General features: G+C 43.4%; 1 protein-coding gene across 2 annotated transcripts; it reads left to right on the forward strand.

Moving 5' to 3' along the window:
• Positions 1-600: 600 nt before the first annotated feature.
• On the forward strand, positions 601-13,345 carry eme1 (essential meiotic structure-specific endonuclease 1). 2 transcript variants are annotated; one of them, XM_036142342.1, is made up of 9 exons: positions 601-698; positions 1,388-2,016; positions 2,093-2,220; positions 2,307-2,396; positions 4,814-4,935; positions 5,799-5,937; positions 10,971-11,086; positions 11,192-11,381; positions 13,031-13,345. In XM_036142342.1, the coding sequence occupies exons 1-9, from the start codon at positions 694-696 to the stop codon at positions 13,205-13,207; spliced, it is 1,596 nt and encodes a 531-aa protein (XP_035998235.1). In that variant the 5' UTR covers positions 601-693; the 3' UTR covers positions 13,208-13,345. The 2 variants fall into 2 exon arrangements, with proteins under 2 accessions (XP_035998235.1, XP_035998236.1); XM_036142343.1 differs by lacking the exon at positions 601-698 and adding an exon at positions 766-867.
• The last annotated feature ends 1,013 nt before the right edge of the window (positions 13,346-14,358 follow it).

Raw genomic sequence — 14,358 nt, forward strand, 5'->3', positions numbered from 1 at the left:
TGATGGATTGAGCAGACATTATGTCTCTCTCCAGCTGCAAAGGCTCTGAAGATCGGCTGACTCCTCACAATCTGCCCTTTTAACTTTTTGAAAGGGTGCCGTCAGGAAAATGTTACTGAAACATCGAAAGGAAAACAAGCAAAAGTGTTATAATGCTGATATGCTTTCATGTACTGCACTTGTTTCATCTGTCTAATTTGTTTGTGTTTTCTATATTCTGTTTCGTTTTTTTCCCCCTCAGTTACATTTTATAGATCCAATTCAACCTTTTGTCTCTCTGAGATCCAAGATCTCACGTACAAAAGAGACGAACTTTCAAAAACCAAAGAACAATAAAAACAGTTACAAACACAGTAACGATACAACTAAGTAAAAAACATTAAACTGAATTTCAATAAGTTAATAAAACGTTATTTAAAAACAAGAGTAAGTTTTATAGGAAGGTTTTTGTTTTATATTTCTCAAAAAATGTAAATTGACCCAGAGCATTCAGTGTATGTATCATACACTGTAACATTAATTAAGTGAGAGTCACTTGACAACCTAAAGATCCGTCTCTTTGAGACAAGCAGAGCCGGATCTGGAGTCAAGAGACGTTGTTGGTGGTGACAGCGCTCTGGAGTCAGATTGTCAGTGAACGCAACAAAACCCGGGGAAACTCAAAACAGCGCGCAGCGCAGCGATCCGCTCACGATGATGTAAGTATGCATAAAGTACAGAAACAAGCCGCAGATCGTTGTGGGGGGGGGTTCCTTTAAGCGGCCGATGAGCGGTGAAATCCTCCTCCTGCAGCCACGTCCTGCTATCTGACGTCTGCGCGTGACGCCGGCTGGCCTTTTGTCGTGCAAAATTGAACTTTGCTTCCCGGTTTGTTATCTTCCGTTTGTCTTTCTTTGAAAATATTAGTGCAGCGCCAAAAAAAACCCAACCACAAACTCAATTTAGGAAGTCATTTCTTTCTCTATTGCGAGGTCTTTTTAGGTGGCGGGACGTGTCGCTGGAAGTTAGAAATCCAATTATTTCTGCAGCGACAGATAACGTCACACCAAGAGAGAGAGAGAGAGAGAGACCTGTGTAGCTGCTGGTTCGTCCTTATCTCCCAAAACCAGGGCGGCGTGAGGTGGATGTTAGCAAGCTGCCTCTCCCCCAGACGCCTTCAAACCGGGTTCTCGTTGTAGCCGGCACACTTAGAACATGCTGGTTGTTTACGCTGTTTGTTTGTCAGGGCTCCCTTTAACCCCTTTTCATCAGGCCAACAATAAATGTTCCTAATTTCCCCAAGAGGTCTGGTGAGGGTTTAAGTCAGAGGGAGGGAGGGAGGGGGAAAAAAAGCACCTCTTTTTGACTGATGACCCTGACAGTTTCTGTTTCCCGTCATCATGTGCAGTGATTCACCGAGACGCGAGGCGATGGAAAGCAGCAGTGACTCGGACGAGGAGCTGCCTGTCTTTGATTTCCTCCAGACTCGTCCGAGCAACGGCGCGGCCTCCCAGAGAAGCCCGAAGAACCCGGGCCCTGTCTCCCCCTCACCTCGGGGCGCCGCTGGATCGACGGACGTGATGATGATAAGCAGCGATTCTGAGGATGACGCACCGTACGTCCCTCTGGCGCAGAGACTGATGCTCAGGCAGGGCGGCGGCGTCCTCGGTGAAAGAAACGCGACCGAGGCTCCGCGTCGGAAAGGCCCTCCAGAGCCCGAGCATCAACTCGTCTTGCGTCAGGAGGGAAGAACCAGCCCAGAAGAGGTGGATGACTTGCCTCTGAGGCCCCTCTCTGCACCCCAGAGAGCAGACTCCTCTCCTAGCCGGACGAAAGCCACTAAACGGACGGTGGAGGAGATCCAGGCCTCCAGGGAGGAGGCTCAGAGGAGGAGGCAGGAGAGACAGCAGCAGGGCAAGGAGGCGATCAAGGAGCGACAGGAGAGGCAGAAAGCGGAGAGGAAAGCTCTGGCTGAGGCCGCCAAGGCCCTGAGGCCAGAGGAGTGCATCAAGCACATGGTGGTGGCTGTTGATCCAGGTGAAACGGGAAACGTGTCCCAGGCTAAAATAAAAATGTCACCGGTTTCTGATACCGCACTTGTCTTCTCTTGCAGCTCTGTTGCAGCTGGAAGGAGGCGGGACTCTGCTGGCGTCCGTGCAGGCCCTGGGCTGCAGCTGCGCCATCGAGAAGCAGCCGCTCCCACGCAGCGTGACCTGGGCCAGGAGGGCTCCAGGGGCGCAGGTTCGAAAAACCCGCCGACGTGCTCTGAACAGGTAGCAGCTTTGTTTTGGAACGAAAAGCTCAGGCTCGGCTCCCGCTGTTTGCAGCCGAACGAGGCGGCGTGTGCTCCAGAGCCCCATGTGGTGATGCAGATGACGGTGGAGGACTTCATCACGCTGGTGCACAACTACGTCCAAGTGAGTTGGCTAAACGTGCGTGATGTGCCGGCTGGACACATTGGGATATTCAAAACCAACCCTGTCGGGTTCAGACAGGAATATAAACATCCTGTTTTGTCACAGGAAGACCGGGAACAAATGCAATGTTTTCAAGGTCGACGGTAGGGGCATCAAAACTCTGACTTTATGTCGTCGGCGAGCTTAAATGTGAAGGTTGAGTAGTCCAGGGTCATAGGAGTCATCGCTACGTGTGACGGAGGAATGCTTCTGGGATCTAATTCGCAAAGTTATTTTTTTTACCATTCCATACCATGTTGATTTCTAAAGCGCTTTACAAAAACAAAGGTCAGCTGAAAATAACAATTAAAAAATGACAAATAAAATACAGAAAAGCTGTAAACAGTAAAAATGGTTAACGATAATAACAAAATAATAGAGTCAACCTCTCAGGATGTGCAAAAGGCTTCAGCGAACAGATGTTTTAGGAGAAAATGTTACGCTAAGAGTCAAAGAGTTGATACTTGCAGCTATGGCTGGACGATAATTCACTAACTATATATATATATATATATATATATATATATATATATATCGATCGATAGACGTATATTGATGATTGAAAAAAAAAGGGTCAATAAATAGTTCAATAGAACAGTTTTCCTTCCTTTTGCATTGTAGCCTATCATGTAGGTTAATACTACATCCTCCCAACCAATCACAAACGCAGACCCAGGAACGCTCTGCCCCCTTCAAAGAGTTCAGAGAGTACATGTTCTAGTTTTTAAAAACTTGCACTTTTGGTAAAAAGTTGGTTGAAAAATGTGTTGTGTTTGAATTCAGTGTTTGTGTGTTCTGTATCTAAAAATACTAGGTTGCTAAGCAACAGCATAAAATTGCCAGGGCTGCACTTAAAATATATGTTTTGAATTTGTTGATAATTACCAATATCGATCTATATTATTTTTATGTTATCGATATGCTTTTTTTACTATATAATCCAGCCGTACTTCCAGTGTCGGTCCCTGTTTTCATAACCTGTGTAGTTTTCTCAGGCTTGCTGGATGTCGGCTTCTGGACCAAATCCTGACGGAAGTTGGAGAATTGCGCTCACAACGCAGAGCTCCATCACTGCTGGAAAAAACCACAGATCCCAGCCGTGCTGTGCGGGGAGTTTCTTGGAAAGAGTTTCTTCCCCGCTCTCTATCCGTGGCAACGTTCTAGGCAGAACTGGGTTTGAGCCCCCTCCCCTTGGAGGAGATCCAACCACGCGTTACTGTTGGCATGACGTGGGAGGCAGTGGCAGTGTTCGCGTGTTCTTCTCCAGGCAATTAATCTTCCAGAAGGCCCACTCAAAGGAAAGAAGAGAGAATGTCTTCTCACCAGTCGTCTGCTCCCCGTCCTTGTGTTTCCTTCTGAATGTCTGTTCTTTTTTTTTTTTTTTCGGACATCAGCAGCAGCATTCCTCACCGCGCTCTCCCAGGGCAGTCCTGACGCTCTTTGGCGACTCTTGGACCGCCGGAGGTTTTAGAACCGGACGCTGCACCTTGAAGGTCTCCATGGTCAAGGAAGCGTTTCTCTCTCTGTCGCAAGATCACCAGCAGCAGCTTCCGCACATCATGATTTTACTACTTGAATGAAACCAGGTGCAAAAAGGGGTCCATTTTTCTTTTTTTTTTGGTGAAGATTGAAGAAGAACCTCTTTTTTTTTTTTTTTTAACTGGGAGATACATGCAGCAGAACCAGGCTGAGAACCTTTACAACGATCTGGAGATCTATGAAAAAATATTTTCCAGGTCTGGATGAGCATGACAAAGCAAAACTAGGGAACTCTTTGGATAAACATCAGTACTGACTGAATTAATCCTCCTTTCTGTTGCATAAAAGGCCCGCCTGTCCGTCTGGAAAAACATTGAATTTCTGCCGTGAAAATGGCTCTTGGTGTTTTATTGAAGCTTGGCTAACTTCACGGCTCCTGACTCGTATGAATAAGTGTTTTAGCTCGTGGTGTGTTTGAGGAACAAAAAAACGACGAGGAGAAGAAGAAGAAAAAAACATTTGTTTCCAGACATTATTTCCTCTTTCATCTCGCAGAAGAAGAAAATCGGAGTTTCTAAAATTCGACGTGTCAGATGAGCAGAGGGCGTTGTCTACAAAGCATGGATGCGGTGCCAATGAAACTAGAGAAAGTTAAATGCATATAATCGAAGATGGCGTCCAGCAAATAGTACAGCACTGCTTTACTCTGATTGGAAAAAAAAAATGAACCGTATAAAGAAGCCTAAACCTTCTGAATAAGACCCTAACCTCATCGGTATACTCGACAACACAGCAGATTCTAGATAATCTGCTGCGAAGTCTTAAATAAGCCTGGATTCAGTCTTTCTTCATCCAGTTTACCCTGGAAACGATGATCTCTCTCTGCCCGTCTAACCCAGGAGGAGAGGCACAGCGGGTCAGATAACAGCCCCACCCTCACATCGTGGGTCCAGGGGCAGCAGAGGCGTCACCCCAGCAGAACCCTCAGCCTGGCAGTCGTCGAGCTGGAGAACTATTTCAGGTGAGCAACAAAGGACAATTTTTACCATTTTAAAGAAAAAAACAGAAATCCCTGCAAGGTTTGTGCCGTGGGGTTTGAGGTTCAGTGTCAGCCTTCCTAACTTCTGCCTAACATTGTGGTTTTTATTTGTTAACGGGGTTCAACCTAAGCTGCTGCTTTCCCTTTTGTGCAAAGCTCGCCGTCTGATCCGCAGCTTTTGATTTAGCAATCTGTAAAGAGCTCTTTTGCTACTTCTTGAAAGGAGAACTTGGTATCTAAAATCCATTCTTCTAAAATATTTACTCGGGTCTAACCCAGGACCAGGCTATCCTGCGTTGCGCTGAGGCCTCTTAAGACTCACCGAAGGTTTTAGTCACATATAGGGGAAACATTTTTACAGCTGTTTTAAAGATGCTGCTGTCAAAGTATGCGTTTGAAGTGCATTTTAAACTGGTTGTACTTGCCTTTACCTTCAGCTGCCAAATTAAAAGCTTTTAATCAGATCGGTGTCATGTTTTCAATCCAAAGGAGTTCAGTGATCCACTGTTGAAGTGGTTACTGATTGAAATCTGGCCTGATCAGTGATTTTCCTACGTGCATCAAAATTGAATTAGCCTTAATCAAGTTTGTTTTAACTTTAGTGGAAAAAGATTAGAAACTGTACAGGCTGATGCTAAGTCAGGGTGATATTGCTGTTCTGTCATGTGTTTAACCTAAAGGGATAGCTAAATAGTTTCTGTGTACTACTGTTCCTGGAGAGAAAAGGCACCCATCAGCAGAACTGATGGGTGCCTTTTAGGAAACCAGAAGTCACTACCTGGTTAATCATAAATAAATAAATCATAAATAAAAAAAATAAATAAAGCTAACCTCGATGTTCCCAGAGGGTCTAAGTCTCAAAGCCAGAGGAGGTTCAGAGAGGCTGTGGCGGGGCAAGAGACGGGAGGAGGAAAAGAGAAGAAGCGACGGAGGAACGGTCACACCGAGAAGCTGCCGGAGGTGTCCAGAGTGGACGTGGAGGAGGTGGGTCGGTCCGCCGCTTCACTCTACGGAAAGGGTTGCTCTTCGCTTCACTGTCAAAATGAATGAATCAGTTTTTAATGCGATAAAGTTATCTAAGGGTTGTGTTGAAGTGTTCTGTGTAGCGCTAGCGTTGCTTTTTTGTTTGTTTTTCACTGTTTGGCCAGCGGAAGAACATCTGCGTCGCTGCACATCAGTGCATGGCTTCTTTTTCAATCTGCTTCAGGAGAGAGAGAGAAAGAGGAATAGACAGAAAAAAACCACAGTAAAAAAACAAACCGAAAGCTGAATTTAATCATGACATTGATGTTCCCGTAGATTAAAAAAAAAAAAACAGCTTCATCAGAAGGTGTTTTGTTCAGTATATTATGTGGTGCTGCTATGGGCCATAACATGTTTTAATTCAGACCAGAGTATACACAATAGTAATTGAACTTTATTGATCTCACAATGGAGAAATTCACTTCTGCATCTTAACCCATCCCCTTGGGGAGCAGTGGGCTGCCACTGTGCAGCGTCCGTGGAGCAATCGGGAGTTAAGGGTCTTGCTCAGGGACCCAGAGAGCAGGCTGTGGGGATCGAACCGGGTACTTGCTATTGTTGCACCGATACCAGTACCAGTATTGGCCGGGGCCCCGATCCAGCACTAAAATGGTGGCTTTTACATCCAAGTAGTATGCAGTTCTTCATATATACACACGCACACATCAATATCAAACAGATGGTTATCGGTATCGGCCAATACTGCACAGGCAGTATTTTGGCCCCGGGTATCGGGGCCAAAAAATGGCATCGGCGCAACACTAGTACTTGCATCCTTCTCTGAGTGCAAGTGCACTGCTCTAACCACTAGGCCACCACTCCCCAAAAACATTTTCATTTTAAGCCTGACTTGAAAAAAAAAAATTAAATAGAAAGCACAATACTGGCTGCATAATTTATGCGTGATTAATTTGTTCATGGCCCAGAGTGGTAAATGTTGCATGTTTACTTTCAATGCATTATTTATTACAGTATGATCAAATTTTAAATCGGTTACACAATATAACATTTTATTCCAACAGGTTTGACTTGCACGGGCAACAGAAATCCATTTATTATAACCAAAAAGAAAGAACTTCATGCTATTGGTCTAAATCAGCTGAACATCTTCATTGATACGAAACCTTTAGCACTAACAAAAACAGGCACTTTGACCCAAGAAAACAATAAAATTTGCAAAAGCAAAATTAATTGCATTGCTTGTTTTATTTGAAACCAGTATTGCCTTATAAGGGCAGGCTTCTCCCTTACCTTTTCTCATTTTAAAGTTTAACTTTGGTGAATTTTTATTTACTTTTTTGGATTTTTTTTTTTTTTTTTAACATTTTGTTTTTGAACATTTTAATATTAATCGCTCCCCGCCGCTGGGATGTTTTAATTTATTAATATAACCCAACAGTAGAAAGTGTTCCACACCGTGTAGCTCATTTTATTTAATCAATGTTCTGATCTTCAGGGGGTTCAGAAAATGAAGGCACTCGTCTGATGGTGATTAGATAATCACGTTCTCTGGCTGGGGTGAGGAAAATAATCAAAAAGTGTTAAATCAGTCCCAGTAAACACCAGCCACAATCAGATTGGCTCAAAGGTTAAATTAGCTACACCGCCGTTAAAACCTCTCGCAGCAGGTCGCCTGCCGAGGTTGTTTTTTTTTTTTTTTTTTTTGGAACATCCAAGTAACCGGGAAAACTTCCTCTGTTCCATCACGTCTGATGTATCCAGCAGATAGTGGCCTTTGAAACGTTTTAAGAGCTGTACGTGTCACTCTGCGCTTGTTTCATGTCTCAGAGCCTTGATAGTCACCAGTAACAATGCACGAGGTGAAAGTGCACGAACGTTTAAGCAGCAGAATCATCGCAAACATCCATCAGGGCTGCGAGGTGGAAGGAACGGCTCTTAATGTTGGCTCATGGCCGTGAGACAGAAGGCGGTAGTAAGATAAAAAGAAGTCGCAGCAGCTGTCGTCCATGTTTATTTATTTTTTTTTTTCCCCAGAAAATCTCTTTTATATTTGCCATTTATTGTCTTTGATCTCGAGAAAACTAATCAGCTTTTGATTACTGTCACGTTAACTGTAGTCGGCTTATTCAGTGGCGGCACCAGAGAATTAGGGGGGTGGGGGGTCCGGAGATGTTATAGGAGGGTCCAAAGAAATTTGACGCAGCACATAATGGATTAATGGATTTATTGATCCAAGGATATAGTGGGTAAAAATTGTGAAATGCATTCTACAGACGGCAAACTAACTTTCTTTAGACCCTCATCTTTTGTCTTGTTATCAATATTAATACTTTAGTTACTAATACTGTATACATAAAATAGTATGTGTTTTTATTTTGAATCAAGTGTTTCATTTCTATAATATTACATGTCACACATTGTTGAGAAAATTAAAATAAGTACATAATCTGTGATAGTTCTTTGCATTTGTGATCAGTTGCTGTGGTTCATTTCTTTTTTTATTACTGCACCTTTAAACAACTCAATTGAATTTCGCACAGGATATGTGGTAGAGAAGAGAGAGGCTCACGTTTGAACTTACTCTTTAGACGTGTTAAAATTTCTCCCTTTATTGCGCAAACCCTTTTTTTTTTCTGTCAGCAGAGAATTGGACGGGCTTCAGGAATGAAAAGTAATATGGTGATCTAAATGACCTTTTAATATTTTTTTTAGCTACTTCAGGAGTAAAGGCTTTGAATTTCACCAAACCAAGCACCATATAATTTTCATGTCTTGATGGAAATCCATCTAGAAGCTCACAGGGAGGGTTCCTATTGTTTTCTATCATAGTCAGCGCTTTTAAGGTTACCTATATATCAGCTGAAAGTCCGTCTACTCTCTGTTCCTCAGAGGACTCTGCTGATGCTTATTAGAGTAAACCTCCACCTCATTTCTTGCTGGGTGAATATAAGAAACAAGAGTTTTTGCTGTCATTATATAACCATAATGACATTTTATGATTTACAGCCTTCTTTTTCTTTTTCACTCATTGTCAGGTTATGGCGGAGCAGGTAGGTATTATAAAGCGGTCCATTTCCTTCCCTCTTTCCAGTGGCTTGTAGCTAGAGCCCTGGCCAGCAGCCCGAGTAACGCACAGTTTGTGGTCCGACAATCAAATTGCACGATAAAGGAGCTGCAGGTCCGTGGAAATGCTTTTTGACGCAGATCCAGGGCCAGTTTGATAGACGTGAGAGCACACAGAGCAGCCATGAAAGCCGCGATTTGATCTGACTTTGGGTCAGATAAACAAGCGACCACAAAATATGAACCTATAATCATCAACAATGCTGGGCTCGAGAGGAAACAGCTGTTTTCAGGAGGGTCTTATGCACCTATTTAAGGTTCTAACCAAATGCATTATTTGAAATGATTAGCTCACAATAGCATTTGGTTTAAAGTTTTTTTTTTTTTTTTCCTAAAATGTCTGAAAAATCTTACATTGTGAACCCAGGGCAGGGTTTGAATCCACTCAATGTAACGTGCAAGCGCAGCATATTTTATTAGTTTAGCAAATAAATTTTGCCGCTTTCCCGGACGAGTCTCCAATTCATTTTTCCTCGGTACTCGGAATTTTCAACCTCTCGAGTCGGAATTTTCACTTGGAACGCCCCCTAGAGTCGGAATTACGAGTTGGAAAGCCGGTGCAACGGGACCATACCCAACTTCCGCATTCATGATGGCTGCTACCCGAGGCAACATTGAGTAAAGCTTCATACTTTGACTGTTTTTAGCAGCTTTCTATTGTTTCTGAAACCTTTAGTCAGTCATGCAGGTACAGATGTGTCATCCCTGTTTATTTGCTCAAAAAACCACTTAGAACGGTGTTGTTGTCATCATTGATTTAAGAACAGTGGCTAAATAAGCAATGAAGAATCTCCCCCTATTGTTTGACTTTTCATGCTCAATTGAACGGCTCAGCACGGTTCATAAAAAAAAAAAAAGATTTTGCGATAAAATCTGACTTTAAAACACGTTCTGAGCCTCAGTTCGGCTGTATTTGTACGTTTAACAAAACCTTTTGCGCGAACGTTCTTATTTATTTTTTTCCTACAAAAGGGAAACTGTAACGCAAAAAGGCAGCGATGACACAATATGCGACTTACTAGTTTCGGGTTGTTCCGAGGCAAATGGAAGGCACCGCTGTAGCGCCTGGCTCGTTGGGCCAATGACACAATGCCCCTCTCGCTCCGCTGCATGTCTGCCTTACCTCTCATTCGAACACATGATGCCAGATGGAAAATATGCCCCCACACTTTACCTCCTTAATATGAAATTTCCCAACACATCATCATACACAATTTCATCAAAACATATGCCAGGCTTTTGGACATTTAGGAGATAAATATTTACCCTGTATTCAGCTGCAGCAGAATGGACTGTGGAAAGCCTTTTCTCACCAGTGCAAGGTGGATTCTTGCACTCAAGGCGCCTGAACTGTTTTCTGAGGAATTCACAAAATGGAGCTTTACATTTCCACGGACTGAACACGCGTTGTTCTGTGCGCCAGCATGCATACACTGACCCAGGTTGTTTTAGCGGCAGTGAAAACCCATGAGAGGTGTAAAAAGTCCTCTGTTTGGCTTTCTCGTGAATGATTTACAGCAAGGACATGCGAAAAGATCCATGACTGACAGAGCAATGTGTAGTTGTAAGTAGAATTCACCTGCTCACAGGAGTTTTGTGTCTTAGGTAATGTTATATGTGATATTTTAAATCCAGTATACTTAATATGGCTGATATGTATAGGCAAATGTGCCTTATAAAATTTGAATCCAGTGTCAATAGCTGATAAAGCTCTTATGGGGGGATGCAACATAATATCTAATAATGTTATTTAAGGGCTTTTTAAATGATGATGTTTATAATGAATGTTCAGATCCCATGACTTCTGGCTGCAAACAGTGTGATGGCTTATATAAATGGCTCTGGAGTGCTTAGGAGGAAATTAGCCGTTTTTCACTATCTTCACTGATCCACATGTTAAATCCCATCAGGCTATGGTCCACCTCCAGCTTCACACCGGCGTCTCCGTCCGCTTCTTATCTACCTGGAAGGAGTTCTCGGACTACATCACCATGACGACCAAAGCAGTCGCCGAGGCCCCTTTCAAGTGAGCATCCCGAGCTCCATTTCCTCCTTCTCTTCACAGCTCGGCCGAGCGCCGCCTCCGCCGGATCACACGGTCACTCCCTACACGCCTCTTGCTCGTTTTCAGGAGAGAGCGAGATCAGACCGGCTTCTCCTTCTACCTGGAGAGCGAGTGGGCGGGAGGCCAGCGGGTGGACAAAGCCGGGAAGGGCCTGCTGCAGGTGTGGAAGAGACAGATTCAGCAGTTCAACAGAGTGAGCCCAGACGTGGCTGCTGCCATCTTGGCTGCTTATCCTTCCCCGCAGCTGCTCAAGAAGGTAATGCGTTCGCCCTGCGCGCGTTGCGTGCTTTTCCACACAAAAGACTTTAAGCAATTTGTGTCAGACATACAATATAAATGTTTTCCCACAAACATTCTGTTATCTACTCATCATCTACCACAGTGGGCATCCAGCTCAGAAATAAAGCAAAATGCATAGTCAGTAATTCTATTGAAAATCAACAGTTCCTCACATGTAGGAATCTACTGAAATGACCTATAAAGTTTGCTCTAATAAATATATAGTAATGAACATACACACACACGCACACGCACACACACACACACACACACACACTAGAGCTTGCAAGTTCGTATCAGAGTCCGAGAGCTCTGATATCAGTCCCTTTGCGATTGAAATGAACCGTGTTACATGAATTATTATCTCCTTTAATGAATCTCAAGTAACAAGGTCATTTTTGGGCAGTGATTTTGCAGCTTCATTTACAGAATATGCAGTTTGGTATTTCTAAGAGCGTGCAAATAGGCTAACATTAGCGTAATTGTAACATGATGGAGCACTGTCTCTCAGCAGGGGGCGATAGCCTTCACTGCTCTTGGAAAAAAGCCATTTCTGAGTTTATTTATTCTGGATTTGATGCTTCTGAAGCATTTACCTGATGGGAGCGGGGCTTACTGCATTGCCCGGGTGGGTGGCATCAGTGGAGTTGTGTCCGGCCCCTTCTTAGGACTCGTGTTACATAAACATCGTTCTGCATAAATTGAGTCCAAATCCTGTAGATGGCATCCCACAATCCCTTGCGCTAAGTCCGTCCTCTCCTGCACCGTGCCACTTCCATACCATACAGCTATGCTGAGACATAAAACAGCAGCTCAGTGGAAAGTCCAGTCCGTTTGAGTTTTCTGAGGAAATTAGGATTATGATTACTCCATTATGACTCAAGTCATAAAGTTAGATGGCTTCAGTGAAAAACATTACATTTTTAATCTTTTTACAACTGCTGGCCAAACATGGAATGTTACTCTTGGAGCATGTTCAGTCAGTCAGTTGTTTTGCTGAAAAGCCACAACTAAAACACAGGCATGACAATTTTTCTTTGCTAAACATGCTTCAAGAAATGTTTGAGGCATTGTTGAAATTACTGGTTGGTCTTTTTTTTTTTTTCATTTTTCTTTTCTTAGATCAAGGGGGTGGGGGGGCTAGATTCACCTTGTGATTTGGTGAACTGGAACAAGCACATGTCTAATTCTTCAATGCAGTGTGGAGTCTTGCTCTGGGCTGATTGACAGGAAACAGGAGAGCTGTCTCAGCTAAAACAATACACACCATTAGAAAACGCCCTTAGGAAGATCGAGTGGTGAGACCGCAGCGTTGCAAAGGTTATTGGTCATTTCCTGACATCTGGGAACGGTGGTTTGACTTGGGTCAAGAAAAGCTAAACTACAACTATCATTAATACCCAACCAGAAGAAAGTGAAAGGTGTGCCAAAGTAATAAATAGGAGGTTATATGGTTTATGATTCCATATCTATTGGGCAAATCTAGTTTTGTGTCACATCTGTGTTGTTTTTATTTTACTTCTTTTGTTCTTATGAGAACGTACAGTTGACCATGAGACTATTTCTGAAGCCGTGACCTCTCAGAAATGCTTTCTGAAAGCTAATAATCTCCCTGTGCGTTCACAGGCTTACAGTCGGTGCAGGACCGAGAACGAGAAGCTCTCCCTTCTGTCTGACCTCCTGATCCGCAGAGGGGAAGGCGTCACCTCCACAACTCGAAGGGTCGGCCCGGAGCTGTCCAAACGCCTTTACCTCCTCATGCATTCCCGTGATCCTGAGCACATTCTTGATGCCGGCCTTTGAGCTCCGTCCTTTGTCCCTAATTTTGCTGTAACCCTCAGCTTCAACCTATTAGATCAAAGTTGGAGATCATGGAATTGCTGACTAGTAAATGAATTCATTCAGGTTTTGTCGTGCAATAAAGTTTTATACAGCTGCTGATTTGGACTGTGTTTTTAGCGCTGCACCGTCCACACCATCACCTGTAGGAATGATGCAAACCCGCGTGAGTTAAAAGTCTATGTGGCTGTCTTACAATGATTACAATATCAGATGAAATGAGCACTGATGGTCCCATGACAGTGGGATGCGGTGTCTGTGTGCGCCGTCTGGACCTCTGCTGACCAGCCTTGCAGGCGGCAGGTCACCCTGCAGCTGTCGGTCCTTAAGATCTAACAGATGGGCACTGGGTCAGAGCCAGAAGTCGCACGCTGTGGCTTCCCACGCTGTCATTTCGCCGTTAACACCCATCTGTCATTCCACAAGAATGGCAGGGTTGGGCCCACTGAGCTATATAATACACTGGAGTGCTGATTTTGCCGAAAAACTGAAGTCACTGGCCGCCATCTTGCTACTCCCTACTCTCACAGAATCCCATAGGATTTGGTTGCAACAACAAGCAGTTTTCTGGCTGTGTGAAAACGTTTCACAGGTAATTCTACAGTCAGTGGATGTAGTAACACTATCAACTACTAGGAAATTAGGTGCTGAAATGTTTTACATGTTCATATTAAATATATATATATGTATATATAAGTATGTGTATATGTATATATGTATACACATATGTAAATATATGTTTTTGTATATTGTTATTTATATATTTATAAATGTTAAACATATATATTTAAATGCATAAAATGCAAAATATTTCAGCACATGACTTTCTCAGTACTTGATATATTTAGAACATAACATAAAAGTATACGGCATTTGATATTTTAAAAGTCTTAAACCCCCCCTGAACATGAGAAAATCCTCGTTATTCGATGCTGTAGCGCACATATTCCCTAGTTACTGGGGAAAATGGGGAGTACCAATATGGCGGCTGGTGGCTTCAAAGCGACTCGTTCTAACAGCGGGCTTTTAGCACTCCAGTGTATAATATAGCTCAGTGGTTGGGCCCTTCGGCGCCATCAGACGAGGCAATCGTAAGCTTCCACTTTCTGCAGAAA

This window comes from Fundulus heteroclitus, chromosome 10, assembly GCF_011125445.2.
Source record: "Fundulus heteroclitus isolate FHET01 chromosome 10, MU-UCD_Fhet_4.1, whole genome shotgun sequence".
In the NCBI taxonomy this organism is placed as follows: Eukaryota; Metazoa; Chordata; class Actinopteri; order Cyprinodontiformes; family Fundulidae; genus Fundulus; species Fundulus heteroclitus.